Source organism: Trachypithecus francoisi, unplaced genomic scaffold (assembly GCF_009764315.1).
Source record: "Trachypithecus francoisi isolate TF-2019V2 unplaced genomic scaffold, Tfra_2.0 Contig01603, whole genome shotgun sequence".
Lineage (NCBI taxonomy): Eukaryota > Metazoa > Chordata > Mammalia > Primates > Cercopithecidae > Trachypithecus > Trachypithecus francoisi.
In genome coordinates, this window is record NW_022681445.1 from 2,095,064 (window position 1) to 2,121,337 (window position 26,274).

The 26,274-nt window shown below is 42.5% G+C and overlaps 1 protein-coding gene across 1 annotated transcript in view; it reads right to left on the minus strand.

The window, feature by feature from the left end:
* The window catches only part of KLHL15 (kelch like family member 15), a 49,959-nt gene that overhangs the window by 11,675 nt on the left and 12,010 nt on the right, over window positions 1-26,274 (minus strand). The window contains 2 exon segments of the mRNA XM_033195541.1: window positions 15,346-15,395; window positions 15,398-16,056. Of these exon segments, the coding sequence (XP_033051432.1) occupies window positions 15,346-15,395; window positions 15,398-16,049 (702 nt within the window). The 5' untranslated portion in view covers window positions 16,050-16,056.

Sequence of the window (26,274 nt, forward strand, 5' to 3'; positions counted from 1 at the left end):
CAACATGGCGAAATCCCGTCTCTACAAAAATAACAATAATAATAATACAAAAAATAGCTAGGCATGGTGGCTGCATGCACCTGTGGTCCCAACTACTCGGGAGGATGAAGTGGGAGAACTGAATAGCTTGAGCCCAGGGTGAGGTTGCGGTGAGCCACGATAGTGCCACTGCACTCCAGCCTGGGCAACAGAATGAGACCTTGTCTCAAAAAAAAAGAAAAGAAAAGAAAATAGGCAAGCCCACCCTCTCCATTCAGGTAAAACCACAACCAAGACAGTGCTAAGTTATATCACTATACTATTAAACACTGACAAAGTGGACCACATCTGGAAGACAGTGAAGGGATCCAAAGGAGAATGGTCAAATGGGTGAGGAATGTTTCAACACGAGAGAAGACTCAGAAAGATGGCAACTATCTTCAGTACCATTAAGAGGAAGATTTTACACCAACGTAAGAAAAAGTTCTGTAGTAAGAACTGTCAAGAGAATGGATACTCACTGCATTATTGTTTGTAAGAGCACAAAACCTGGGAATAACTCCAATCACCTGTCAATAAGACATTGGTTGGATATACTCTGGTAATATACCATATGCAGCTGTGAAAAAGAGTGAGGTTAATCCATATGCACTAACACAGATATTCAAAATGTTAAATGAGAAAACTGCAGAACAGTACGTGGCTCGTACATGGCTCATCTTTTCATAGAGAAGGCACTTCTCCCATCCTTCATTTCTCACATAACAGTTTAACTATCTGTATATCAGGTACTCTCAAAGAGGTATGGAAAGAATGACATTTCTTTCATGGTCTGAATTACTTTCCTTTGCCTTTCATAGGATTAAATAACTCATGTTTTTAAGCTTGGAAAGAATAATGTTACCACTTTTGTTGCTTTGATACTTTAAAAAATTGTATAATGAAAAACATTTTGTCTTATTCTGAATATGTTATATAATTATATATATATAATTTCAGTGGTCTGAAAAAAAATTTTTTAATTTACTGATTATTTAATAAAATAGAGATTAGGTCTCACTATACTACCCAGGCTGGTCTCATTACATTACCCAGGCTGGTCTTAAAATCCTGAGCTCAAGTGTTCTTCCCACCTCGGCCTCCCAAAGTGCTGGGATTACAGGCATGAGCCACCATGCCCAGCCTGAAAATGTAAATTGGCCATTTCATCTAAACATCTTTTATTTTAATGTTAATTGTGTATGCACGTATGCATATAGTTGACAATGAAGTGTGAGAAATAATTTTGAATACAGTTCCTGTAAATAGGTATACACACACGCACACACGCATACACATACACACACACACACACACATATATATATATAAAAAGTTGAAGAAATAACTAGCCATTACTGCTGGGGGAAAATTTCATGTTTCTCCATTCACTGTCAAAATGTTACATCATAGTGAAACCCCGTCTCTACTAAAAATACAAAAATTAGCCAGGCATGTTGGCGTCCGCCTGTAACCCCAGCTACTCGGGAGGCTGAGGCAGGAGAATCGCTTGAATCCAGAAGGTGGAGGTTGTGGTGAGCCAAGATCACGCCACTGCATTCCAGCCTGGGCAACAGAGCAAGACTCCGTCTCAAAAAAAAAAGGCTGGTTAAAATCCTAAAATAATCTAGACTGTAGCCAGTTAGAGTATATATTTTTTTAATTCCAGATTTTTTAATCAAATAGTAAACTCTGTGGAAATCCCTATTTTAATTATATTGCAAGTTACATTTTAATTCTCTCAAAATTAAGGAAGGTATATACAAATTACCTTTAAAACTTAACAATTTGAATACCACGTGGTCAGGCTGGTCTTGAACTCCTGACATCGTCATCTGCCCGCCTCAGCCTCATGAAGTGCTGGGATTACAGGCGTGAGCCACCGTGCCTGGCCTAGCCAGCCAATTTAAGATACACTTTTTGGGGGAAAAAAAAAAAAAATTTTTTTTTTGAGACAGATTTCACTTGTTGCCCAGGATGGAGTGCAATGGCGCAACCTTGGCTCACTGCAACCTCCTGGGTTCAATGGATTCTCCTGCCTCAGTCTCCTGAGTAGCTGGGATTACAGGCACATGCCACCATGCCTGGCTAATTTTTTGTATTTTTAGTAGAAACGGGGTTCCACCACTCTAGCCAGGCTGGTCTCAAACTCCTAACCTCAGGTGATCCACCTGCCTCGGCCTCCCAAAATGCTGGGATTACAGGCATGAGCCACCGCGCCTAGCCACGAAATAATTTTTAAAATATCCAATGTATTAAGTCAAAGAAACAAAATACCTTTTATTAGTTTGTCTATCAGAAGGGGTGGGAGTGGGGGAGCAATTCCTGAACTTAAGATGGTGCCTGGCCCTATAAAAGAGGTAATCAAGACTGAGTCTTGTTTGTCAGTTTTATCTCCTGTCCACCATGATGCAATCTTCCCAAGTAGTTACTATCGTGGTGCTCTAATGCTGAAATAAACCATATCAGGTTGGGTGCGGTGGCTCAAGCCTGTAATCCCAACACTTTGGGAGGCCAGGCGGGCGTATCACGAGATCAGGAGTTCGAGACTAGCCTGGCCAACATGGCGGAACCCGTCTCTGCTAAAAATACAAAAATTAGCTGGGAGTGGTGGGGGCACCTGTAATCCCAGCTACTCAGGAGGCTGAGGTAGGAGATTGCTTAATCCCGGGAGGCAGAGGTTGCAGTGAGCCGAGATTGCACCGTTGCACTCCAGCCTGGGCAACAGAGGGAGACTCCATCTCAAAAAACAAAACAAAACAAAACAAAAACAAAGAAACAAACAAAAACCCATGTCAGCTACATTTGATATAATTTTGATTCTCAGTAAAACATGGAACAGTCTTTAGATGTTCCTACATTGCATGTTTAGATGTTTGCTATACTGCAAAACTATCTACCCTGGTATAAGATGTCTTTATTTGTAAAATCTTGCTCAGAACTAAAGCTTATATTGATTTACGTAAAACAAAATCATCACAAAAAAAGCTAGGTGCAATATGCCTTTAATTAATCCCTTTGTCCTGAAAAACTGAGTTAATGACCAAGGATAAAGCTATGAAAAATCAGTTCATGCTAAGCACAAATCCTTTCAGTAATACTGTATTTTTTTTTTTTTTTTTTTGAGACGGAGTCTCGCTCTGTCACCCAGGCTGGAGTGCGGTGGCGCGATCTCCACTCACTGCAAGCTCCGCCTCCCGGGTTCACGCCATTCTCCTGCCTCAGCCTCCCTAGTAGCTGGGACTACAGGCACCCGCCACCACGCCCGGCTAATTTTTGTATTTTTTAGTAGAGACAGGGTTTCACCGTGTTAGTCAGGATGATCTCGATCTCCTGACCTCGTGATCCGCCCATCTCGGCTTCCTAAAGTGCTGGGATTACAGGTGTGAGCCACTGCGCCCGGCCAGTAATACTGTATTTATAGTCAAATACCAAATGGTAAATACAGACAAATTGTAGTAAGAATTTACTCACCCTCTTCTCTCCAAGCAGGCAAAGTTAAAAGCGAACTGAACTTCAGAAGTAAAGTGACCAGGGTAAATAGGGGTGAGGGAGAGACGCCCCCTCAGGGCAAGATTCTAAGAGTTTCAGCACAATTTGGTAAAGTTCTCTATCCCTTCAACCCTTCTAGAGAGTAAAACATATTTTAAAAATAAATGTGCTTACAAAATCTAATTTCCTTCCAATTTCAGTGCAATAGTAATTGAACACTATTAGAAACTTAAAAAGCTGGGCATAGTGGTGTACCCCTGTAATCCCAGCTACTCAGGAGGCCGAGGTGGGAGGACCACTTGAGCCCAGGGATTCAAGGCAGCAGTGAGCGATGATGGTGCCACTGCACTGCAGCCTGGGCGACAAACCAAGACCTCATCTCTAAAAAAATACAATTTCTGGTTGCGTGGGGTGGCTCATGCCTGTAGACTCAGCACTTTGGGAGGTGGGCAAATACCTGAGCTCAGGAGTTCAAGACCAGCCTGGCCAACATGGTGAAACCACATCTCTACTAAAAATACAAAAATTACCCAGGCGTGGTGGTGTGCACCTGTAGTCCCAGCTACTCAGGAGGCTCAGGCAGGAGAATCACGTGAACCCGGGAGGTGGAGGTTGCAGGGAGCTGAGATTGTGCCATTCCACTCCAGCCTGGGCAACAGAGTGAGACTCTGTCTCCAAAAAAAAAAAAAAAAAAAAAAGTTTGGTTTTTTTTTTTAAATTTTAGAAAAAGAAACTAACAAGCCTCAGCCAAGTGCCATGGCTCATGCCTGTAATCCCAGCACTTTGGGAGGCTGAGATGGGAGGATGGCTTGATGCCAGGAGTTGAGACCAGCCAAGACAACATGGCAAAACTCCATCCCTACCAAAAAACAAACAAACAAACAAAAAACCCTAACAAACCTCAAACGTAGAACATAATTTTTTTTGTAATTTTTTTTGTTTTGAGACGGAGTCTCGCTCTGTCACCCAGGCTGGAGTGCAGTGGCACAATCTCAGCTCACTGCAACCTCCGCCTCCCAGGTTCAAGAGATTCTCTTGCCTCAGCCTCCTGAGTAGCTGGAGTTATAGGCATGTGCCACCATGGCCTGGCTAATTTTTTATTTTTAGTAGAGATAGGGTTTCGCCATGTTGGTCAGGCTGGTCTTGAACTCCTGACTTTGATCCGCCCACCTTGGCTTCCCAAAGTGCTGGGATTACAGGCGTGTGCCACCATGCCTTTTGAGACGGAGTCTTGCTCTGTCGCCCAGGCTGGAGTACAGTGGTGCAATCTCAGCTCAATGCAAGCTCCGCCTCCCGGGTTCACGCCATTCTCCAGCCTCCGCCTCCCAAGTAGCTGGGACTACAGGCACCTGCCACCATGCCCAGCTAATTTTTTGTATTTTTAGTAGAGATGAGGTTTCACCGTGTTAGCCAGGATGGTCTCGATCTCCTGACCTTGTGATCCGCCCGCCTGGGCCTCCCAAAGTGCTGGGATTACAGGCTTGAGCCACCGCACCAGGCCTAATAATGTATTTTTAAAAAAGAACCATCTTTTTATTTTCTGGTTATACCAATATTTAGATAGTACAACTAATCTAGAATTCACAACTTATATGAGGAATTTTTTTTCCTATTTATGATAGAACAGGAAAGCCAAGTAAAAGGTTTCATCCTAAAACTAACTTTTCAATGAGCAATGCTTACCTATTACACAAATGGTATTTCTGAATAATAAATTGAAAATAAAACTTAACTCATAGTACTTCCCCCTTTTTCCTTTCCTGCTGCAAAACCTTTTCTCTAGTCATTTTCAGACTCTCTGATCCTTTTCAATTTCTGCTTACCATCTGCTTTTTCCTTCCATTTCTTAAGAGTTTTCTCATTTAAAAAAAAATTTTTTTTTTTGAGACAGAGTCTCACTCTTATCCAGGCTGGAGTGCAATGGTGAGGTCTCGGCTCACTGCAACCTCCGCCTCCTGGGTTCAAGCGATTCTCCTGCCTCAGCCTCCCGTGTAGCTGGGATTACAGGCGTCTGCCACCACACTCAGCTAATTTTTCTGTATTTTTAGTAGAGATGGGGTTTCACCATGCTAGCCAGGCTGGTATCAAACACCTGACCTCAGGTGATCCGCCCACCTCGGCCTCCCAAAGTGCTGGGATTACAGGCTCGAGCCACCGCGCCTGGCCACGGTTTTCTTCTTTTAAATGTCAAACAAAGCTGTCCCTGTTCCACACCTTCCTTTTTAATTTCCAATTGTCCTATGCTTGTTTTCATCTATCTTTTATTTAAAAAGAGAATCAGCAAGTAAGACTGAATTTTTACACTCCAATTTTCAATAGGTTCCTGTTTGTCTAATACACTACCCAAGATACTATCCTTCCTAGGACACTAATATAGTCAACACCTAGATTACAGGCACTCTTCAGGAATCTGTGCATCTGGAGTGAATACAAGTCAAAGGTAGAAAATAAGAGCACTCTACGTCTACACATAAAAGGCAGAAAACTTCAGAGAAGAAAAGCACCTGCCTGATTTCTAAAGAACTGAATATGCGTTAATTACAGTCTTCCAAGTCCATAGGGTTGGGGAGAAGAGTTGGCAAAAAGGAGTCTGATGTAGAAAAAGACATTAACTGAGAAAGTACACTTAACCCACTGACCTAGTTTCTAACAGAAAACCTGCTCATCTCTATGTTTTCACTCAAGAGGTGAGTTGTTAATTTAAGCAATTTCAAGTTCTAGCTGTGTATTATCTGATATCTGAAGGAGATTTGAAACTTTTCCAAAAACAACTCAAGCTTATTAGAAATTCGAATCAAATTTCACATTTGAAATACAGGTTACTATCTTTAAAAAAGTTGGCCCAGCTGGGTGCGGTGGCTCACACCTGTAATCCCAGCACTTTGGGAGGCTGAGGAGGGCGGATCACGAGGTCAGGAGATCGAGACCAGCCTGGCTAACATGGTGAAACCCTGTCTCTACTAAAAATACAAAAATTAGCAGAGCGTGGTGGTGCCCGCCTGTAACCCCAGCTACTACTTGGGAGGCTGAGGCAGGAGAATCGCTTGAACCAGCAAGTTGGAGGTTGTGGTTAGCTGAGATTGCACTGCAGCCTGTGAGACTCCATCTCAAAATAAATAAATAATAAAAAAGTTTGTTACTGTCAAACACAGCACTGCTTACATTTCTCACGTACTTCTAAAACTGAGAGCTTATATTTCTCATGTACTTCCAAAACTGAGGGTTAGAGGGAAATTTCTACTTCTCTAGATTTATCTGGCTCTAGCTGAAGTCATTAGATATAAATGAAATGTTTTTCTCCAAAGAGTTTTTGGCTAAATTATGGTAACACTGCAGGTGACAGTTTGGTTCCTGGACAGAAATTTTGCATTGGTCAAGTACTGGATTAGTCAAAACATGTTCCAATGCCTAAGTGAAGGAATTCTGGAGGGGCATACAGCACCTACACTTTACATAGATGTGGCTTTGCCCAGGCAGTTTCATTTACCAAATGGGTTGTGCCTCAATTAACCAGAACAGCATACCACCTAAGCATGAGATTATATTAAGGACAATATTATGTCCTTATGTGTCATAGGCTTTGTTAATACTATATAGATCAACTATGCTCATAAAGAAAATATGTGGAAGATTATTAGTGCTTTGTGAAGACCAGTTGTGAGAGCTACTGCATTATTAAGTAATGTGTACTTTGGATGCCTAATTTGTCATTTTTTAATTCTGTCAGTTTCAAGGTGAGTCCAAGACACCTATCCTCATTTTAAAATGTAGCATTTAAAGCCACAGATTCAGCTTGGGCAACATGGCAAAACTCCATGTCTACAAAAAATTACCAGGCATGGTCGTGTGCACCCATAGTCCAAACTACTTGGGAGGCTGAGGTGGGAGGATCGCTTGAGCCCAGGTGACAGAGCGAGAACCTGTCTTAAAACAACAACAACAACAAAAACTAATTCTGCTCCCTAAACTAGATATATATATTTTTTAATGTTAAAAGCTTTTCCGGCCAGGCACGGTGGGTCACACCTGTTAATCCCAGCACTTTGGGAGGCCAAGGTGGATGGATCATCTGAGGTCAAGAGTTCGAGACCAGCCTGGCCAACATGGGTAAAATCCCGTCTCTACTAAAAATACAAAAATTAGTTGGGTGTGGTGGTGCATGCCTGTAATCCCAGCTACTAGGGATGCTTAGGCAAGAGACTTGCTTGAATCACTCCAGCCTGGGCGACAGAGTAAGATTCCATCTCAAAAAAATATATAAATAAATTGGCCGGGCACGGTGGCTCAAGCCTGTAATCCCAGCACTTTGGGAGGCCGAGATGGGCGGATCACGAGGTGAGAGAGATCGAGACCATCCTGGCTAACACAGTGAAACCCCATCTACACTAAAATACAAAAAACTAGCCGGGCGAGGTGGCGGGCGCCTGTAGTCCCAGCTACTCCGGAGGCTGAGGCAGGAGAATGGCGTAAACACGGGAGGCGGAGCTTGCAGTGAGCTGAGATCCGGCCACTGCACTCCAGCCCGGGCTAGAGTGAGACTCCGTCTCAAAAAAAAAAAAAAAAATATATATATATATATAAATAAATAAATAAAAAGCTTTTGAGGCATTAATTTTTACAGATGCTTAGGTTTTCCGAAATAGTGAAGTCATCTTTATCAATTATCAAAATTATCTCAAAGTTGTGAATATTCTCATAACAAATCTCTGTTAAGTTACGGAAATCCAATTTTGGGGGGATATTCTGAATTACATTTAACAGACAGGGGAAAAAAGTACATTCGGGGGTCTGACTATCATGAGCCAGTTTATAAAATAAAATATTTTGAATAAGCATGATGGCTTTAAAGCAGAATACTTCTATATAATCTACTTCCTTAATAGCCAATGAAAAATGAACTATAAAATCCTAAATACAAAGCTGAACTAATGTTTTTTCTCTTTATAGGATTTAAAATAGATTTCTTTCCCTTTGAGAAATTGAAAGATTTTATGATTATGAAGACACTGTATTTTACATATTAATACAACTTCTAAGGGGAGCATTGGGATGCTGAATCTTACCTTATGCATATTTATGATACTGAAGATACCCTGGGTTCAAAAATATTAAAATGTCACTGTACTAGAGAATCAACATATGGGTATTTTAACAAATAATTTAACAATTTTCTTTAAAAAATATTTTATGTACAAAAAGTCAAGTATAGGCTGGGAGCGGTGGCTCACGTCTGTAATTCCAGCACTTTGGGGGGCCGAGGTGGGCAGATCACTTGAGGTCAGGAGTTTGAGACCAGCCTGCCCAACATGGCAAAACCCCGTCTCTACTAACAACACAAAAATTAGCAGGACGTGAGGCACATGCCTGCAATTCCAGCTACTCAGGAGACTGAGGCAGGAGAATTGCTTGAACCTGGGAGGCGGAGGTGCAGGAGCCAAGATTGCCCCACTGCAGCCAGGGAGACAGAGCGAGACTCCGTTTCAAAAAAAAAAAAAAAAAAAAGGAAAAAATATATATCTCCGAAAAAATTAGCAGGGCGTGGTGGTGGGCACCTGTAGTCCCAGTTACTCGGGAAGCTGAGGCAGGAGAGTGGCGTGAACCCGAGAGGCGGAGCTTGCAGTGAACTGAGATCGCACCACTGCGCTCCAGCCTGGGTGACAGAGCTAGACTTGGTCTCAAAATAAAAAATAAATAAATAAATAAATAAATAAAAGTCAGGTATAATATGCATTTTGCCAAATATACATTTACTTCACACAATGTTTTCAATAAAACAGTAATTGTTTTTTAAAAACCAAAGACCAAAGAAAGCAGTTTCAACTATTTAAATCTTCATATCACTGAAATTCAGAATGACAAATGTCAGGCCTTATCTGTTAACATGTGCAAAGACCATCAGAGCTAGTAAAAAATACATGCCACAGACATTTCCGTAAGTAAAAACTGAAACTGTAGTCTAGTTTTAAAACTAGGAATCCGGCCGGGCGCGGTGGCTCAAGCCTGTAATCCCAGCACTTTGGGAGGCCGAGACGGGCGGATCACTAGGTCAGGAGATCGAGACCATCCTGGCTAACACGGTGAAACCCCGTCTCTACTAAAAAAATACAAAAAACTAGCTGGGCGTGGTGGCAGGCGCCTGTAGTCCCAGCTACTCGGGAGGCTGAGGCGAGAGAATGGCGTAAACCTGGGAGGCGGAGCTTGCAGTGAGCTGAGATCCGGCCACTGCACTCCAGCCTGGGCGACAGAGCGAGACTCCGTCTCAAAACAAAAAAAAAAAAAACAAAAAAAAAAAACAAAAAAAAACTAGGAATCCACTATAGATCAAATGAGTCATAAAAACCCTTAAATAACTATATCAAAAGGACAAGATCCTTAAAATTTCAATTTGATTATTTCAGTGAAAACCAAGATTTGTGCTTTCATATGGAAGTTTTCCCACACTTTATATATATTTTTTCAGTGCCATTAAATTCCTAGGCTATGTTTCTTTTTTTGTGTGGGGGGGTAGGGAGGAACAGGTTCTCACTTTATCGCCCAGGCTGGAATGCAGTGGCACGACCATGGCTCACTGCAACCTCGACCTCCCCGGCTCAAGCAATCCTCCCACCTCAAACTCCCCAGTAGCTGGGACTCCAGGCATGCACCACCACAACCAACTAATTTTTAAATTCTTGTAGAGTAAGGTTTGCCTATGTTGCCTAGGCTGGTCCCCAACTCCTGGGCTCAAACGATCCTCCTGCTAGGAGTCCCAAAGTGCTGGGATTATAGGCATAAGCCACCCTTCCTGGCCCTTCAGCTATGTTTTGCTCATGTAAACACCTTAGAATTTTTACAACTCTGTAACATACACCTGCCCCTTAGGCTATGGTTTGTTAATGTAAACAGCTTAGAATTTTCATAGCTCTGTAACAACTTCTGAATGACCCAGGCTGGGCCACAGTTAACAGCATGCTTCCAGCACTTTAGGGTCTTCTCCCTATTCTATTAGCTGTAATAGGAAGTCCCAGATTCGGAAGCAAGCTGCCCTGGCTTTCAGTCTGGACAGTGCCACTTGGTCTGGAATAAGATCCTTAACCTTTCTGTGCCTGTTTCCTTATCTACAAAATGGCGATAACGTGTAGATGCTACCTATATGTACAGTAGAGCATTCAGTGCATGACGTAGCATAAATGTATGGTGTGTGCGCGCACGCACATAGTGTTCAGATAAACAGTATGCTGCCTCTAAGGAACTCAGGAAATTTGGAAGCTTTGGCCTCTTCAGGGATGGTTCCATAGAATACTTAGTACAAAAATTAAGACAATCTGGCCAGGCACGGTGGCTCACGTCTATAATTCCAGCACTTTGGGAGGCCAAGGCAGCAGGATCACTTGAGGCCAGCTCAAGATCAGCCTGGACAACATAGGTGAGACCCTATCTCTACAAAAAAATGTTAAATATTAAAAAAGAAAAAAAGTATACTAAAAAAAGAAAAAAAAAGTTAAGACAATCTTATCTCACCTAAGGAGAAAATCCAGTAGAGGACTACATAGATACTGCAGAAGGATAAACCCAAAGATTTCAGCACAGCTAGAGCACATGACTTGAGTCCCTAGAATGAATGGGGGCTTTTCCTTGGGTAAAGGCAGAATGCCCCCTTCCCTACACTATTAAGTCACTGCGCAAATCGTTACTACCAAAGAAGAATTAAGAATCTCCAGCCAGACGCGGTGGCTCATGCCTGTAAATCCCAGCACTTTCGGACGCTGAGATAGGCGGATCACCTGAGGTCAGGAGTTTGAGACTAGCCTGACCAACGTGGAGAAACCCCATCTCTACTAAAAATACAAAATTAGCCGTGCGTGGTGGATCCTGACAAAAAGATGCTATAATCAATAACAGTTATCTTCACCAGCCAATCCACAGAATCATCAGGTAGGTTAAAGTTCATTTAACACTAATTGTACATAACGTTTCTAAAGGCTAGAAATCGGGGAGAAGGGTAAATAGTGAGAAAGGCTATTTACCGTATGCACATTCAGTTTTACTGAACACATCTTAACTTCTAGAGCAGGGCTGTGAGATAAAAATAGAATCTGAGCCACAAATGTGAGTCAAAGATGCAATTTTACATTTTCTAGTAGCCACATTTTAAAGGTGAAGTTGATTTTAATAATATAGTTGTTGAACTAAATATATCCAAAATATAATCTCAACATGTAATCAATATAAAAATTATTGAGGTAATTTACATTCATTTTACCATCTTAGTCTTTGAAATCTCAATTCCGAGTAGCCAAATTTCAAGTGTTCAAGAGCCACAAGTGACGACTATATTGAACAATGCAGTTTAAGAGTCACTGACACTTTAGCTAGTTTTAACCCCAATACATTAAATGGAAGTGTTTTAAATCACAAAGAGGGAGGGGATTTTAGGAATCGAAAAGAAACCTAATACAGAATAGTATGAACAAAATTCTTGATTTTAGTCCTAGAATTGGGCTACTTCGCTTCATAACAAAAGTTCATAGAAACTACTTAGCTACTTTGATTAGAGTAGTTTTTCCAAGTTTTTCTCTGGCATTCAACATTTTCCTGTAACTGTTCCTGAAAAACATGGTGCTAAAAAGATGCGTTAGTAGGAATAAAGGGAATAGAAGAACTAAGTTAACACCAACACAAGGAAGTTATCAGAGACATCCAGAATGTAGGACACACTGAGGCAACTGGTGGTCTGGTCTCAAAAAAAAAAAAAAAAAGAGCGAAGAACTGTTCTAGATGAAGAGAGATTAGATAACGATATTAGGGTCTTCCTAATTTTCCTAGGTAGAATAGTATTTTAGTATCGTACTTAAGTAGGAAAAAGTTCTTATGCTTAGGAGAAGCATGCTAAGTATTTAGGAGGAGGTGTCGTGATGTTTATAACTTATTTTCAAATGTTCGACCCAGAAAAAAATCGATATGAAGCAAATACAGCAAATGTTAACAGTTCTTAAATCTAAGTGATAGCTATACAAGCGGTCATTATATTATTTACTCAACTTTTTGTATGTTTGAACATCCTCATAGATTAAAAGAGACATAGGCCAGGCATGGTGGCTCACATCTCCCAACACTTTGGGAGGCCAGGTTGGGAGAATCACTTCAGGCCAGGAGTTTGAGAACAGCCTGGGCAACATAGTGAGACCCCATTTCTTTAAAAAAAAAAAAAATTTTTTTTAATTAGCCAGGCATGGTTATGCACACCTGCAGTTCCCCCTACTCAGGAGACTGACGGGGAGGATCACCTGAGTCCAGGAGAGGGAGCTGCAGTGAGCCATGATCGTGTCACTGCACTCCAGCCTGGGTGACAGAGCGAGACCCTGTCTCCAAAAATAAAAACAAAAAACAATTATCTCTCTGTGGCTAGGTCCTTACTAAATTTTCCTAAGAAAATAATTCCAGAAGGAAGCCTTAACAACATGTTTATTCTGATAACTCCCAATGTCTGGCCAATGGGTAATAACCACCTCCTATGCTGCACATGCCAAAGGAATCCACCAGTAGATATAACTTACGTTTTTTACAATTTGCAAAATTACCTGATAGTCTAGTGTTAATTTTCAGCTACTGTCACTTTTGTTTGCCTTGAATGATCACTGGACTATAAGAAGGCTTTGAAGCTCAGCACTTAAAATAATTTACTATGGCCGGACATGGTAACTCATGCCTGTAATCCCAGCTACTCAGGAGGCTGAGGCATGAGATTCGATTGCGCCTGGGAGACAGAGGTTGCGGTGAGCCGAGATAGCGCCACTGCACTCCAGCCTGGGTGACAGAGCAAGACTCTGTCTCAAAAAAAGAAAATCTACTGCTATCAATTATCTATCATATTGTCTGACAAGAGGGAAAATCTTACCTTTTATTTCATAGTACCTTCCATCTAGACTGAGGTTGAAGGGGTTTTGTTCTAGTAGTGGGAAAGAATTTGCATTTAATGTATAAAGACAAAACAGAGGCCAGGTACAGTGTCTCATGCCTTATCCCAGCACTTTGGGAGGCCGAGGCGGGTGGATGACTTGAGGCCAGGAGTTTGAGACGAGCCTGGCCAAGATGGTGAAACCCGTCTCTACTAAACACACAAAAAATTAGCCACGCGTGTGGTGGTACCTGTAATCCCAGCTACTCGGGAGGCTGAGGCAGAGAATCGCTGGAACCCAGGAGGTGGAGGCTGCAGTGAGCCAAGTCATGCCACTGCCTCCAGCCTGGACCGAAGTGAGATTCCATCTCAAAACAAAAACAACCCAAAAACCAAAAACAAACAGGATCCCCTAGGGAAAGAGAGCAATAAAAAAAGGAAAAAAAAAAAAAAAAATCAAACATCAGAGACAAATGATTTACATAATTGATGTGGGGCTGATTATCACTAAACCAAATATAATTAAGAAATATATTCTTGGCCGGGTGGGGGGTGGCTCAGGCCTGTAATCCCAGTACTTTGGGAGGCCGAGGCTGGTGGATCATGAGGTCAGGAGTTCGAGACCAGCCTGGCCAAGATGGTTAAACCGTCTTTACTAAAAAATACAAAAATTAGCCAGGTGCAGTGGCGGGCACCTGTGTAATCCCAGCTACTCGGGAGGCTGAGGCAAAAGAATCGCTTGAACCCGGGAGGCGGAGTTTGCAGTGAGCCGAGATCGCATCACTACACTCTAGCCTGGGCGACAGAGCAAGACTTCATCTCAAATTTTTAAAAAAATTATATATACATATACACATACTTTAGTTTCATTATTTTGCTATATCATCCATTCGGAGAATAAAAGATAAAAATCCACAAAACTGAATTCTCAGTTTCACAGCATTTTGGAGGAAAAAAAATATGTCAGGCTGCTGTTATTCAAAGGTGCAAATGCGTTTATTTTTCAAATGGCATAAACAACCCTCCTTTGCAGATATTTTTATAACCAGGTCTAATAACTAAAGCTGAGGAACTATTTAACATGAAAGGTGACCGACCAAGTTTTCAGTGTGCTTTCTAGAAAAAAGAGAAGATGCAAGAAGTAAACAGAGCCCCAGAGGTAACCATGTGATTAGAAACCAATTAAGTTATTAAGCAATTACTAAAACTGCTCTATGACCTTTGGCAAGAAAGGATCACAAGTGAAACTCTGATATAAAAATGAAAATGCTTACATGCAAAAAAAGGGCAAGGCTGTTTCAGAGAAAGACTATTTTTAAGAGATGGTAAAATGTGCCCAGGGATGGTTAATCAATGTAGATAGAGGATTTATAGTCTACTTGTTTAGAAATGCCAAAATGATGTTTTTAGACACATAACATGTTTTCATTGTCAAATTTAGTTACTATTCGCAGTAAAACAGGGAAAACCAGAAAGTAAGAGTAGGGAAGAAAATCACCATTAGGGCCTATTGGTTTTCAAGAGCTATTTTGTATGTCCTTGCTATATTTTAGAAGAATAAGAAACTCTATTAATGTATACCATGCAGAACTCTTCTCAATGCCAATTTCTGCATGTATTACTTAAATTTATTTTTAAAAAGAGATCTAGTCTGACTCGGTTCCAATTTAATTTGTGAAATGAAAAGCTACAGCAAACGTAATATTTTGCATAAAATAATTATGCTTCAACTTTAAAAGTACTTTTAAAATAAAACTATTCTACTACCTACGTGGTTTATCTTTCACCCACAAAATGTATTTTATAAAACCTAAATGCACAACAAATCAGGCTTCTTACACATAAGTACTCTTATAAGTTATTCATTCTTGGCTCCTAAGTCTGTGAATCTTATCTATAAAGACATACACTGCCTTAACTAAATGATGAGTACCGTCTATTGCTTTCAAACACACTAACCTTCTCAAAAACGCTGGTTGGGGTCATCAAGCAAAACCGGATATTCTGATGATAGTATCGGTATGTCTCCAGCGTCTTCTATCATGCCGCAGCCAAGACTGCACAGCCTCGTACAGCTCTATCTCTGGGAACCTGCTCAGATGATCATTATCCAAATAAGACATGAGCTTCTCAAAGCTCAGATAGGACAGAAAGTCAGGCCTAGACATGAGTGGCACAAAGTTGTCTAGCAGAAAGGCATCCAACTTCTCCCTGACTCCCTCGATGTTTACGCCGAAATCATCTAAGAGTCTCATAATTTCTGCACAATTTTCTAGGCAGATCTTCGCTAAGAGAAAAGAGCAGCAGAACTTCACCACTTCTATAAGTTGAACATACATGGCAGCCTGAAGAATCTCATGAACGGTATTCATACTCAGCTCTATAGTACCGTAGTACATAAATTGCAGGACGTGGCTGAAACCAGTAGCTGTTAGACCTTTTAAATGAATTTTGTCCTGATCTCGTTCCCTCATGTCTGCAGTAAACATAATTCTGAAGTAGTCACTCTGGGTGGCCAAGAGTGCTTTATGGGCCTGGAACTGATGATCTTCAATAACCAGAGTGACATCAAGAAGCAATCCCTCCTCATACAGTGCTCTGAACCCAGCAGAGACACTGGTGTCATGGATGGAGGAACAGAATCCTTCCACGTCCCCTGCCATGAATCACCTGGAAAAAAAGTAATCAAAGACAACAATGTTAAACACTTCCATGCATTCAGAAGACAATATTAACTTGGAGTTTTAACAATGTTTGCTATTATCTCAAATCCACTACCTAAGTCCAAAATGTACAAGTCCTTTGGGAGAAGACAAACTGAAGGTTTGCAGACTAATGTTTTTGGCTTCCCTACCTAAGGAAAAGAATCTATTAAAGATACATCAATAGTTCATGTCTGTACCCCAGCACTTGGGGAGGCCAAGGCAGGAAGATCGCTTGAGCCCAGGAGTTGGAGATCAGCCTGGGCAAGAGGGCGAATCCCTGTCTCTATGAAATAATAATAATAGTAATAAAAAGTAGCTGGGCATGGTGGTACACTGCCAGCAGCCCCAGCTACTTCAGAGGCTGAGGTGGGAGAATCCCTTGAGCCCACGAGTTTGAGGCTACAGTGAGCTACGATAGCACCACTGCACTTCAGCCCGGGCAACAGAGCAACACCCTCTCTCTTAAAAATATATACATATATCGGGCAAGCGCGGTGGCTCACACCTGCAATCCCAGCAGTTTGGGAGGCCGAGGTGGGTGGATTACCTGAGGTCAGGAGTTCAAGACCAGCCTGACCAATATGGTGAAACCCCGACTCTACTAAAAATACAAAAAGCAGCCAGGTGTGGTGGCATGCACCTGTGGTCCCAGCTACTCAGGAGACTAAGACAGGAGAATCGCTTGAACTCGGAGGTGGAGGTTGCAGTGAGCCGAGATCACGCCACTACACTCCAGCCTGGGAGACAGAGCGAGACTCCATCTCCAAAAAAAAAAAAAAAAAAAAAAAAAAAATATATATATATATATATGCGCGCACACACACACATGTCAAACAATGGTAATTGTTATCTTACAAATAATATATGCCTATTCCATTGATTTCATACTGTTAATCAAATATACTTTAAACATGTTCCAAAATTAGCAACATAAAAAGGATTTCACAGCCAAACACTAAATTATGAGAAAAGGGACAAAAATGAAACTAAAAAGTACACCTTAAAACTCCTAGAAATTTACCTAAAGGAAATATTCAAATAAATAGCCAAGCTGTACATATAAGGTTTTTCTATCTAGGCTTATTATTAAAAAATTAGAAACTATTCAAAAGTCCAATAACAAATTATTAAAACATGATATGGTCATACAATAAATTAACCATTTAAAATGATGCCAACAGTTTAACTATTTTTACAAAGAATATTTACCAGATATTGTATGAAAAAAAAAGCAAGTGACCGCAGTATACTGAGTACATCTTCAAAAACTAAATACACATGTATTTGTTAGCTGAGAAAAAGTCTGGAGAAATATGTACCAAAATAATGTCCCTGGGTAGTGGGTTTTCAGGAGAGGCTTTCTTTTCATTTACCTCATTACCCTTACTTTGAAAAACAATAATGATGTGATGCATATATATTTAAAAATACAAATATATAATTTTAAAGGAAATTAAACCAAATCTTTCCATATCAGAGAAATGAAGGTAAAACAGCAGAGAACTATAATTAGATCTCTTAAATACAGCAGAATAAACTAATTCAGTCTACTTTTTTGTTTTTTGGGGACAGACTAGCTCTGTCATCCAGGCTGGAGTGCAGTGACACAATCTCGGCTCACCGCAACCTCCGCCTCCCGGGTTCAAGCGATTCTCATGCCTCAGCCTCCCAAGTAGCTGGGTCTACAGGCACCTGCCACACACCCAGCTAATTTTTCTATTTTTAGCGAAGATGGGTTTCACCATGTTGGCTAGGCTCGTCTGAAACTCCTGACCTCAGGTGATCCATCTGACTCGGCCTCCCCAAAGTGGTGGGGTTACAGGCGTGAGCCACTGAGCCCAGTCACTAATTCAGTCTACTGGGCTATTTATGAAGCAAATTAATTTTCTCCTCCTTATATACCCCCTCCCAGGCCATCTATCTTCTTAATTCTCATCCTTACACAGCTCCCAGCTTCTTTCCCAATGACCCATCCTCCATCCCTGAATTCCCTCCCAAACCTTTCCACTGTGCCCCGTGGAACCTTATTTCAATGTAAACAAACTCCCCTACATGCTCAGGTTGGTCACAGAAAGTTCCCTCAACTTCATTTAAATGAGACATAGTTTTCCTAAAAGTCACAGCTTCCAGGCCTCCTGCCTCCAACCTCTATCCCTACTCCATGCATGTTAGAAAAAAAAAAAAAAAAAACTGTTAGAGCTTACAGACTTACTTTCCAAGCTTTCTCTCTCTTAGCTTTCTATTGTTCTTTTTCTAAAACCTGGCCTTTTGTTCAGATAAAAATTCATCTTCTGTCATCCCTTATCACTTCCATACACATCTTCTCCTCAATCACTCTCAAACATTTGATGAAGACTTCAACACCTGGGCCAGGCACGGTGGCTCACATCTGTAATCCCAGCACTTTGGGAGGCTGAGGCAGGCAGATCACTTGAGGTCAAGAGTTCAAGACCGGCCGGGCGCGGTGGCTCAAGCCTGTAATCCCAGCACTTTGGGAGGCCGAGACGGGCGGATCACGAGGTCAGGAGATCGAGAGCATCCTGGCTAACACGGTGAAACCCCGTCTCTACTAAAAAAATACAAAAAATTAGCCGGGCGAGATGGCGGGCGCCTGTAGTCCCAGCTACTCGGGAGGCTGAGGCGAGAGAATGGCGTAACCCGGGAGGCGGAGCTTGCAGTGAGCTGAGATCCGGCCACTGCACTCCAGCCTGGGCGACAGAGCGAGACTCCGTCTCAACAACAACAACAAAAAAGTTCAAGACCAGCCTGGACAACATGGTAAAACCGTGTCCCTACTAAAAATACAAAAATTAAAGGCCAGGCGTGGTGGCTCATGCCTGTAATCCCAACACTTTGGGAGGCCAAGGTGGGTAGATCACCTGAGGTCAGGAGTTTGAGACCAGCCTGGCCAACATGGTGAAACCCCATCTCTACTAAAAATATAAAAATTAACCAGGCGTGGTGGCGGGCCCCTGTAATCCCAGCTACTCAGGAGGCTGAGGCAGGAGAATCGCTTGAACCCAGGAGGCAGAGGTTGCAGTGAGCCGAGATTGCGCCACTGCACTCCAACCTGGGCGACAAGAGTGAAACTCCGTCTCAAAATAAATAAAATAAAAAACAAATACAAAAATTAGCTGCACATGGTAGTGGGTGCCTGTAGTCCCAGCTACTCTGGAGGCTGAGACCCAGGAGGTGGAGGTCACAGTGAGCCAAGACTGCACCACTGCACTCCACCCTGGGCGAAAGAGAGAGACTCCATTTCAAGAAAAAAAAAGGGCCAGGCGCAGTGGCTCACGACCGTAACCCCAGCACTTTGGGAGGCCTACGAGGGCGGATCGCCTGAGGTCAGGAGTTCAAGACCAGCCTGGTCAACATGGCAAAACCTCGTCTCCACTAAAAATACAAAAATTAGCCACGCGTGGTGGCTGGCACCTGTAATCCCAGTTACTTGGGAAGCTAAGGCAGGAGAATCCCTGGAACCCGGGAGGCGGAGGGTGCAGTGAGCCAAGATCACGCCACTGCACTCCAGCCTGGGAGACAGAGCAAGACTCCGTCACAAAAAAAAAAAAAAAAGACTTCAACACCTGGCTAAGTCATCTTTCACACCTCTTCAATGTTCACATAAGATCACCATCCAAAAACTGTAGGTCAAAACTCCCTGACCATCTCAACTCCTACAACCTCCCCACTTATTCCATTGCAAACCCTACTCCCACCCCACTTGGACCTGTCCCTGATCCAGAACTGGTCTACATCTGAAATCTTAACTGTCAACTTCTTACTTAACCCTCCTACTCTCCTTTCACTTGGTCTATCATCTAACTTACCCTCTGTCCTTCTCCAGTTTAGACCTTCCCATATCAGAGCAACCACTTTCTAACTAGGGCCTTCATCCCTTAACTCTCTCTGCCTGTCCTCCATCCCTGCCCTGCTAAACAAAAACTATGCTGACTGGCCCTTTAATCTTGGGCCAATCTTCAGTGCCTTTGGGCAGTTTCATCCACCGAACAGTTGTTATTCCCTGCTGATATAACACTGATGCACTATGAAAGATGTTCCCAAACTAAGAACAACAGATATGGACAAATCTCTGGGATACTACAGCCATTTTTTAAGCACCTTCTAGAATACCTCATGACTTGGGATCATATGTTGGAGGTATTTGCTAGAACGCAATCTATAAACCACACCAGCCTAAAAGAGCACTAAGGATGTGGCAGCCAACATCTACGGCTCTGAATTTCCACCAGTGACACTGCGGGACCTAATCTCCCAAGTTCTGTCCTTCCCCTGGTTAGGTGTTTGGATGGACCCCGAGCCGTCCAGAGAAGCAGCTGGCACTGCAGTCAACTGCTGTCACTTATTCTACCTCCTTTTTCAGGGAGGCTGTCACTGCCAGTGTTACCACTCTGTCAATGCCTTCCCATTTCATTTACTAAAAGGAAGAGCCCTTCTGTGTGCCAGGTACTGTGTTAGGTGTGGAGGTAAGTGCCATTGGGAATCCCTCTGTACTCTGGGTTTGGCTGAGCCCTCAGTTGCCGAGAAGGAAAAGGTGGTATCTATGTACGCACTAAAAAGATGCCACTTCTCCACTCCCATGAATAAACCATCACTAGATTTACTACTTTGTTTCATCAATATGTTGTCCATGATACCCTTTATTCAATTTCCTGACAGATTAACCCGTTTATTCAATAGTTATCCCAGCCCAAAGTCATCTCAAAAAAAAAAGAAAGAAAGAAAACAAAACAAAAAATCCTTTTTAATAAATAAGAAAAGGCAGGCATGGTGGCTCATGCCTATAATCCCAGCACTTTGGGAGGCTGAGGTAGGAGGATTGCCTGAGGCCTGTTCGGGACCAGCCTCGGCAACATAGTGAGACACTGTCTCTTTAAAAAAAAAAAAAAAAGCGGGGGGGGTTGGGGGTGGGGCCACGCACTGTGGCTCATGCCTGTAATCCCAGCACTTTGGGAGACCGAGGCAGGCAGATTACGAGGCAAGGAGTTCCAGGCCAGCCTGGCCAACATGGTGAAACCCCATCTCTACTAAAAATACAAAAATTAGCCAGGCGTGGTGGCACATGCCTGTAACCACAACTACTTGGGAGGCTGAGACACAAGAACTGTTTGAACCTGGGAGGTGGAGGTTGCAGTGAACCAAGATTGTGCTACTGCACTCCAGCCTGGCAACAGAGCGAGACTCCGTCTCAAAAAAAAAAAAAAAAGCTGGGCACGGTGGCTCACATCTGTAGTCCCAGCTACTCGGGAGGCTGAGGTGAGAGAATCACCTGAGTCCAGGAAGTTGAGGCTGCAGAGCCATGATTATGCCACTGCATTTCAGCCTGGATGATACAGTGAGACCCTGTCTCAAAGAAAGAAAAAAATAAAAAGAGTCTAAAAGGATAGAATGCCAAAAACATTAAAAACGGTAGAGTAGGCCAAGTGCGGTGGCTCACGCCTGTAATCCCAGCATTTTGGGAGACCAAGGTGGGGGGATTGCTTGAGGTCAGGAGTTCAAGACCAGCCTGGCCAACATGGCGAAACTCTGTCTCTACTAAAAATACAAAAATTAGCTGGTGGCAGGTGCCTGCAATCCCAGTTACTCGGGTGGGAGGAAGCTGAGGCAGGGGAATTGCTTGAACCTGGGAGGTGGAGCTTGCAGTGAGCTGAGATTGTACCACTGCACTCCAGCCTGGATGACAGAGCAAGACCCTGTCTCAAAAAAATAAAAAATGGTAGATAAATAAAAATAGGTAAATAAAAATAGATAAATAAAACAGGTAGTTTTACTTTTATCCCTTCCTATTGCTAATCTGTGTTTTCTAATCTATTTCCAATAAAAGTGTATTATTGCTTTTTTAAAAGTTCATAAAAATCTCTTTAAAAGGCCTTAATTGGTCCAATTCAGAGGTTACATTCTAGTCCCCATTTCCCTGGATCCTTCTGCAGTATAAATTATGCTCAGCTCTTCACACTCTCAGCTCCATGATACCATGCTCCTGATTCTCTTCTTAGTTCTGGGCTGCTCATTTCTCAATCTCCTTCATGGGCTCACTTTTCTTGAGCTACCCTTTAAACACTGGTATTCCCCAGGATTCTGTTCTTGCCTCTTTTCTCATCTAAATACTGTGTCTCCCTAAATGAGCTCACCTAAATCCATGGTTTCTACTTACATGCACTTTCACCAGTACCTTGATCATCTCTGTCCAGATCTCCATCCTTACTCCAGTCCATATATATGTGGAATCAACTGCCTAGCAGACACTTCTGGGTGCTCCATTTTGGGATGATCCCATTTTGCCATCTCAAAAGCAACATGTCTAAACAATCATAATTCTATTCTGCCCCCACATCAGATTTTTCAGTATTCCCCATCTTCTCAAGAGGCATTTGAGGTTCCCTCTTTCCTTCCTTCTCTCCGCTAACCTACCTTTAAGTCCTACTGATTCTACCACATTAAAGGTTCACTTATCTAAGACCACAAAGTATGTAAAAGGTGAAATTAATAACAAATTTTTATTAGTACTCCATTAATCGAAAGCTGTACCATTTCATTTGGAAAGGTAGAACACAAGAGGGCTATCTATAATTTGGAAAAAAATAAATTCTGGAAACTGTAATCAATGCTTGGCAAAACACCTTTACTAATACATTTAAGATCAAAGTAAGCTACAAGTTTGGTCTTGTTTATCTGAACTACTGATTTAGTTTTTAGAGACAGGGTCTTGCTATGTTCCCCAGGCTGGAGTGCAGTAGCTATTCACAGGCATGATCACAGTACACAACAGTCTTGAACTGCTGGGCTCAAGCGATCCTCCTACATCAGTCTCTTCAGTAGGCACGCCACTGCATCCAGCTTAAAAAAAAAATTTTTTTTTTTTGAGATGGAGTCTCACTGTGTTGCCCAGGCTGGAGTGCAGTGGTGCGATCTCCACTCACTGCAACCTCCAGCTTCTGGGTTCAAGCGATTCTCCTACCTCAGCCTCCCAAGTAGCTGGGGTTAGAGATACGTGCCACTAGGCTCAGCTAATTTTTTTTTTTTTTATTTTGAGTAGAGACAGGGTTTTGTCTTGTTGGCCAGCTAGTCTCAAACTCCTGACCTCAAGAGATCTGCCTGCCTCGGCCTCCCAAAGTGCTGGGATTACAGGCATAAGCCACCATTCCCAGGCTTGAATTATTTTTAAAGGTAAAATTGATGAGCTTAGAATTTTCCTACACACACAAATGCATACTGGGAACAAAAGGAATCTCATACAGTGTGGTGTTTGAATAACCAGTCTAAGAGGGCTATCAACATCACACTAATTACCAGTTTTCCAAATAATTAGAATAGGGCTGGGTGTGGGGCTCACACCTGTAATCCCACACTTTGGGAGGCCAAGAGAGGAGGATTGCTTGAGTCCAGGAGTTTGAGACAAGCCTAAGCAACATAGTGAGTTCCCATCTCTAAAAAAAGTAATAATAGAAAAAAATATATAATTAAAAACAACAAATTAAACCGGATGAAAAATTTGATACTACATTTTTTTTTTCAGGATCATTATGGTCACCAACGATCAACTCTGCCTTGTCATGCTGTATTGGTCTGCAGGGAGTGGTGGCTTGTGCCTGTAATCCAAGCAACTCAGGAGGCTGAGGTGGGAGGATCACTTGAAAGAACAGCCTGAGAAACAAAGACCCCATCTCTAACAAAATTAAAAAAAAAAAAAAAATCGGCCGGGCGCAGTGGCTCACACCTGTAATCCCAGCACTTTGGGAGGCCGAGGTGGGCAGATCACAAGGTCAGGAGATCGAGACCATCCTGGTTAACACGGTGAAACCCCGTCTCCACTAAAAATACAAAAAATTAGCTGGGCGTGGTGGTGGGTGCCTGTAGTCCCAGCTACTCGGGAGGCTGAGGCAGGAGAATGGCATGAACCCGAGAGGCAGAGCTTGCAGTGAGCCGAGATCGCACCACTGCACTCCAGCCTGGGCAACAGAGCGAGACTCCGTCTCTTAAAAAAATAAAAATAAAAAAAAAATCAAATGGGCATGGTGGCATACACCTACAGTCTCAGCTACTCGGGAGGCTGAGGCAGGAATTTCAGGCTACAGTGAGCCATGATCATGCCACTGCTTTCCAGCCTGGGCAGTAGAACAAGACCCAAATCTAAAAGAAAAAATAAAGATTTATTGGTCACATTTAATGAAGATTTAATAATAGAAGGCTGGAAATCAGTGTTCATATACTTGAGAGTAAACTACTTTGTGTTTCATTAATCTGTTATTTTGACAATGCCTAAAAATACCATACTTCATGTCAAAGTCACCCTCTCTATTCAACAGTTAATCACTACCTGAAAAGGTCTACAACAGTTAATATTCACATTTCTTTTTTTTTTTTTTTTTTTTTGAGGCGGAGTCTCGCTCTGTCGCCCAGGCTGGAGTACAGTGGCGTAATCTCGGCTCACTGCAAGCTCCGCCTCCCGGGTTCACGCCATTCTCCTGCCTCAGTCTCCCGAGTAGCTGGGACTACAGGCGCCCGCAACCTCGCCCGGCTAATTTTTTGTATTTTTAGTAGAGATGGGGTTTCACCGTGTTAGCCAGGATGGTCTCGATCTCCTGACCTCGCGATCCGCCCACCTCGGCCTCCCAAAGTGCTGGGATTACAAGCGTGAGCCACCTCGCCCGGCCAGCATTCACATTTCTGAAAAATACTCCATCTAAATTTATAAAAGGAGAAACTATGCTTTCTCAAAAAAAACAAAAAAACAACCAACAATCAAGGTTCCAGATACTTACTATGGTGGAAATATTATAAGGCAGAGAAGCAGCGGGGGAAAAAACAGGAGGAGGAGGAAGAGGATTGGTAGGTAAACTGTGAGTCAAAAGACCCCAAAGACATACTTGTAAAGACAGCTCCTGCCTAAGTACAAAGCACTCTCCTCTGGGCACCCAGCCTGCGGAGAGGGACTCCTAGCAGGCAGCCTCCCACTCTGTGATCCTGGCCACGGTCACTCATGGTCATACAGGAGTGGGAAATATGAATCAAGATGAACAGAAACTTAGCAAAGGCGAGGGGAGAGAAGAGAGAAACAAAGAGAAAAAGAGAGAGATGTGTATTGACTGTGTATGACGGGAACTGGAACATGTCAAAGAGCAGCTGTGGGCACCCACTTCTGTCTGCCATGTGGGCTGAAGATCAGAGAGAAAGACAGTCAACTGAGAAAGAATAAAGCCAAAAGGAGGACAGGGAGCGTTCCTGAACACCTCATTCTCCCAGTTGCTAGACCCAGTTCTATGTCTGCCCTTGGGTTCTGAGAGAGCCTTACATTCTTAGAATAAATTCTTCCTCTTTACTACATTAGGTTGATTTTTCCTACTTATAACCAAGGGTCCTAACTAATAGTTTTAGAACAGAAATATCTATAAGTTACTCAAACTTTCTTGGCCTTCTCTCTGCATCTGTAAAAACAAGAGCACTAGACATGATCTCTAAAATATTTTTAGTCCTAAAATTCTCATTCTTTTCATATGATTTTGTAAATATGCAATGCACTAAATACGCATGCCAGTTAAATAAACTATAGTTACTTTTAAAGTATCAGCAATACATTTGTGAAGTTTACCTGATCTAAACAGACTTCTAAAACTAATCTGCAATAGCCAAGACATATGCAGTAACTTATTTTCTACCTAAAAAGCTCAGTGCATTTATCGATAAGACTAACAACTTTAGAGCAGCAGCAGTATTTTACTTTTATGGTACCCATGTATTAAGTAGAAAACAGTGAAATACTCAGTGATTAAGTGACCAACATGATAGTCTCTAGATGGAAGTAGTAAGGGTATAGGTCTGGAGTCAGATGCCTAGGTTTGAAGCGTGGTTCTACCTCTTATTAGCTCTGTGACATTGGGACAAGCTACTCAGCCTCTCGGTGCTCTAAAATGCAAAATCTGAACCGGACGCGGTGGCTCACGCCCGTAATCCCAGCACTCTGGGAGGCCGAGGTGGGCAGATCACCTGAGGTCAGGAGTTCTACACCAGCCTGGTCAATGTGGTGAAACCCCGTCTCTACTACAAATACAAAAATTAGCCGGGTGTGGTGGCTGGCACCTGTAATCCCAGCTACTTGGGAGGCTGAGGCAGGAGAATCGCTTGAACCTGGGAGGCGGAGGTTGCAGTGAGCCGAGATCAGTTCATT